The sequence below is a fragment of the Buceros rhinoceros genome, unplaced genomic scaffold (assembly GCF_000710305.1).
Source record: "Buceros rhinoceros silvestris isolate BGI_N320 unplaced genomic scaffold, ASM71030v1 scaffold10927, whole genome shotgun sequence".
Taxonomy (NCBI): domain Eukaryota; kingdom Metazoa; phylum Chordata; class Aves; order Bucerotiformes; family Bucerotidae; genus Buceros; species Buceros rhinoceros.
This window is the reverse complement of record NW_010423952.1, coordinates 1,723-5,432: the sequence shown is the minus strand read 5'-3', so window position 1 is coordinate 5,432 and position 3,710 is coordinate 1,723. Positions and strand designations below refer to the sequence as shown.

General features: G+C 58.7%; 1 protein-coding gene across 1 annotated transcript; it reads left to right on the top strand.

Annotated features, from left to right (window-relative positions):
• Positions 1-2,647: 2,647 nt before the first annotated feature.
• On the top strand, positions 2,648-3,676 carry PAIP2B (poly(A) binding protein interacting protein 2B; the record flags this gene model as incomplete). Its single annotated transcript, XM_010140607.1, has 2 exons — positions 2,648-2,824; positions 3,620-3,676. Coding segments are annotated over 2 exons (234 nt in total), but the record flags the coding sequence as incomplete, so codon positions are not given.
• Between the last annotated feature and the right edge of the window lie 34 nt (positions 3,677-3,710).

Sequence of the window (3,710 nt, the reverse complement as noted above, 5' to 3'; positions counted from 1 at the left end):
GGGGTTGAGCAGCCGTGTGGAGGTGGTGTTGGGGGAGCGCTGGAACCTGAGGAGCTCCAAGGGCTTTTCCAGCAGAAACGGTTCCATGAAATGGAGTCCAAGCAGCCAGACCCTGGGTGGGAGCCTTGGCCACTGGATGCTGTGCCTTAACTCCCAGCTGAGCTCTCGAGAGCTTCTGGTGGGACTTGGAACAGCTCTTCCTTGTGGAATGCTGCTGTGACCCGGCGAGCTGGAGCAGAGGAGCCGCGCCCGGGGAGGATTTCATCAGCTTTCCTGGTGTTCTCAGCAGAAAATCTCCATATGGTGCTGCCTGAGCTGCTCCCATAGGAGGGAACCGCAGCCAGTAACTCCAGCGGGTGAATGTGCCGCCCCGTGTCACGTTAGCCACTGTCCCCAGCTGTGACTCGAGGCTTTTGTCTTACTTCATGACGTGGTTTCGGCAGCAGCCGGGGCCCCCCGAGCAGCTGCGCTGATGGAAACATGCAAGATTAATGAGTTCATGTTTGTAAAGTGCCGTCTCGACTAAAAACCCAACAAGGCCAAGTGCAAACAAACCCGACTGCAGCTCTGGGCCAGGGTGGAGGGAGATGGTGGAGGGAGCAGAGCGGAGCCGAGACCTCTGGACTCACCGGTCCCTTCCAGCCCCTCAGTGATGCCTGGGGAGATCAGCCCTTTGTCTAGCTTCTGGTAAAACGCTGCTGCTCAGGGAGAAATGCTTCTTGCAGTGGCTTCTAAGGGCTTTCAAGTCTGTGTGTCTGCTGGTGGGGCACCAGGCAGGACTGCAGTCCGTCGGGAGGCAGCACTCCTGGAGGAAGCCCTCATGGTGCCTGGCTCCACATACACCTCTCATCAAGCTCCATTCTGCTCCCTGGTCCCAAGTGCCCCCAGGAGAGGATGAGACACCAGAGATGGTGGGCTTGGGGCTGAACCTTCCTCCAGACCCACTCGCTCCTCCCTCTACCTCAGCCGCACTGCTCCCTCGCTCCTCCTCCGCAGAGGCAAGGGGAGCAGGGGTGGGTTCCAGAAACCACGAGCTTCTTGGCAGCGTCCTCGTGATGTTCATTTGCCCATGGAGCCAGCACGTCCTGGAGGGCAAGAAAGGAAGTGGTGAGTCCTTGGGCTGAGGAGAAACTGCTGGCAGCAGGTGAGGTCAGTGCAGAAAGGACCTGGGAGGTGACAGAGCTGCGTGAAATGCTGCAGGAGGAGCCCAGTAACACCAAAGAAAAGCCCTGAGCGAAGAATAAACCCCCAAACCCTTTCTGTCCCGGTTCAGGTTGTCACAAGTCAATGGGTTGTGGCAGGTGGGTCCAAGATGTCCCTGTCCCCTGGTCCAGAGTTGTCCTGGGTTTAAGTACAGCAGAGCCTGGCTGTGAACACCCTGAAGGTCAATCACACTGTGGGTTTACTGGGGTCACCTTCCCAAGTTGCTTGTGATGCTCCATGGTGGGACCTCGCCAGAGTCAGGGCGGTGGGAACAGCTCGGGGGCTGAGGAACGGGGCACGGGGGGTCTCAGAGCTCCACTGTTCCTCCCAAGGAAGCCAGTTTCGGTCACAGCTTGTGCTTGCTGGTAAAATGGAAGGGTTAGAGGTTTTCAGAGCATTTTGTGGATGGTGGATTCACTCAGCTCTCAAAAAGAGCTGCTGGAAATCGTGCTCTTTTCTGGGAGATGGAACGTGCCAGCTCAGGGGGGAAGGATGGGACACCCAGCCCCCCGCTCCTGCCCCTTTCTGCTTGCCTCAGCCTCCTCGGGAGGAGTTTTCCTGCAGCAGAGCTGGCACCAGCCCATGGAATGCTCGGTGGGAGCCGACTGCCACCCCGTGTCGGTGCTCACAGATGTGCTGTAATGAACTTTAATGAACCAAAGAAGCCCTGAGGAAGCAGAACAGGGGCCAGCAGAGCCGCAGCGTCACTCTGGAGCAGGGGATCCACCCCAGTCACTGCCCTGTTGTGGTTTATGAGCCATCCCATGAGTTCTGCAGGAGCTGAGCAGCCTGAAATGCCACTCAGGTGCTGATGGCCGCTAAATCCTGTCCTGTTCCTGTCTGGATTAGCCAGTGCTGATCAGTAGCTGAAGGGAGGTCAGGAGAATGGGCCAGACTCTGCCTAGTGGTGCCCAGTGACAGGACAAGGGGCAACGGGCACAAACTGGAACCTGGGAAGTTCCACCTGAGCAGGAGGAGAAACTTCTTTGGTGTGAGGGTGAGGGAGCCCTGGCCCAGGCTGCCCAGAGAGGTTGTGGAGTCTCCTGCTCTGGAGAGATCCCAAACCCGCCTGGACGCCCTCCTAGACACCCTGCTGTGGTGACCCTGCTCTAGCAGGGAGGGGTTGGACTGGGTGATCCCCAGAGGTCCCTGCCAGCCTCACCAGTCTGGGGTTCTGGGGTGCTGGGAGCTCACAGGCTGCAATTCCCTGTCCTGATGGGCTGCAGGGCCTGAGCAAAACTCACCATTTTCATGCTCTTGCGCTTCCCAGAGTTGGCCACAGAGTTAAACCACAGCTCAGGTGGTCCTGTGACATTTCCATGACTTGGACAGGTACTGAGGTGAGGTGAGGACATCAGTGGCAGCATTCCAAGCACGCACAGTGTCTGGAAAAAACTAAAACGGCGTCGTTTGTGCCTGTGAGTTAACGGGTCTCTTTGGGTAGGTGGAAGAGGAGCTGCAGGAGCAGGAGTTTCTCGACCGCTGCTTCCAGGAGATGCTGGAGGAGGAAGACCAGGAGTGGTTCATTCCATCGCGTGACCTGCCCCAGGGTGTGGGGCAGCTGCAGCAGCAGCTGAACGGGCTCTCAGTGGGCGACGACCACACTTCAGAGGACATTCTGGTAAGGACGCGCTGGCCAAGAGCCGAGGCCCTGGGCTGGGGTGGGGGGCTTCCCACGGGCGGGTTTCTGAGTTGACTTGGGCTGTCAGAAAGCTCCGGAAAGGAGGGCCAGCTGGGTCTGCTCCAGCTCCGCTGCCCTTCTCTGGACACGCTCCAGCCCCTCAATGTCCTTCTTAGGGTGAGGGGCCCAAACCGAACCCAGGATTCAAGGTGTGGCCTCCCCAATGCCCCCAGTACAGGGGGATGATCCCTGCCCTGGTCCTGGAAGCCGTTGGCCTTCTTACTGCCAGGTCCTTTTCCCCGGGCAGTTTCCAGCTGCTCTGCCCCCAGCCTGGAGCGTTGCCGGAGGTTGAGGTGACCCTGGGGCAGGACCCAGCTCTTGCTCTGGTTGCCCCTCAGCCCACTGGCCATCGATCCAGCCATCAATTCATCAGTCCATACCCTTCTGTAAATCCTCCGGACAATCTAGCAGATCCACACTCCCACCCAACGGGGTGTCATCTGCAAACTGAGGTGCCCTCGATCCCCTTGCCCAGACCGTTGATAAGACACTGAAGAGACCAGTCCCTAGGGATGAGTTTGGAGCAGTGGAAACCCCCCCTGGCAGCGCAGCTGGGTTGGGGCAGTGCCTGTTCTCATCCCCAAGTCACAAACAGCAGATTTTTGGGTATTTTCCTGCCCCGAAAAACCCCATCATGGGGGTCAATCCTTCCACGCCAGCCCTTGTCCAGCAGCACCCTGAGCATGCTCACATCGCTGATAGCCCCGGCCCCAACCTTTCCCTCTTCTCTTCCAGAGCAAAAGCAACTTGAATCCAGATGCCAAGGAGTTTGTGCCCGGCGTGAAGTACTGAGGGCCCCGGCCGGCTCTGCAGAGACTGTGCCCTG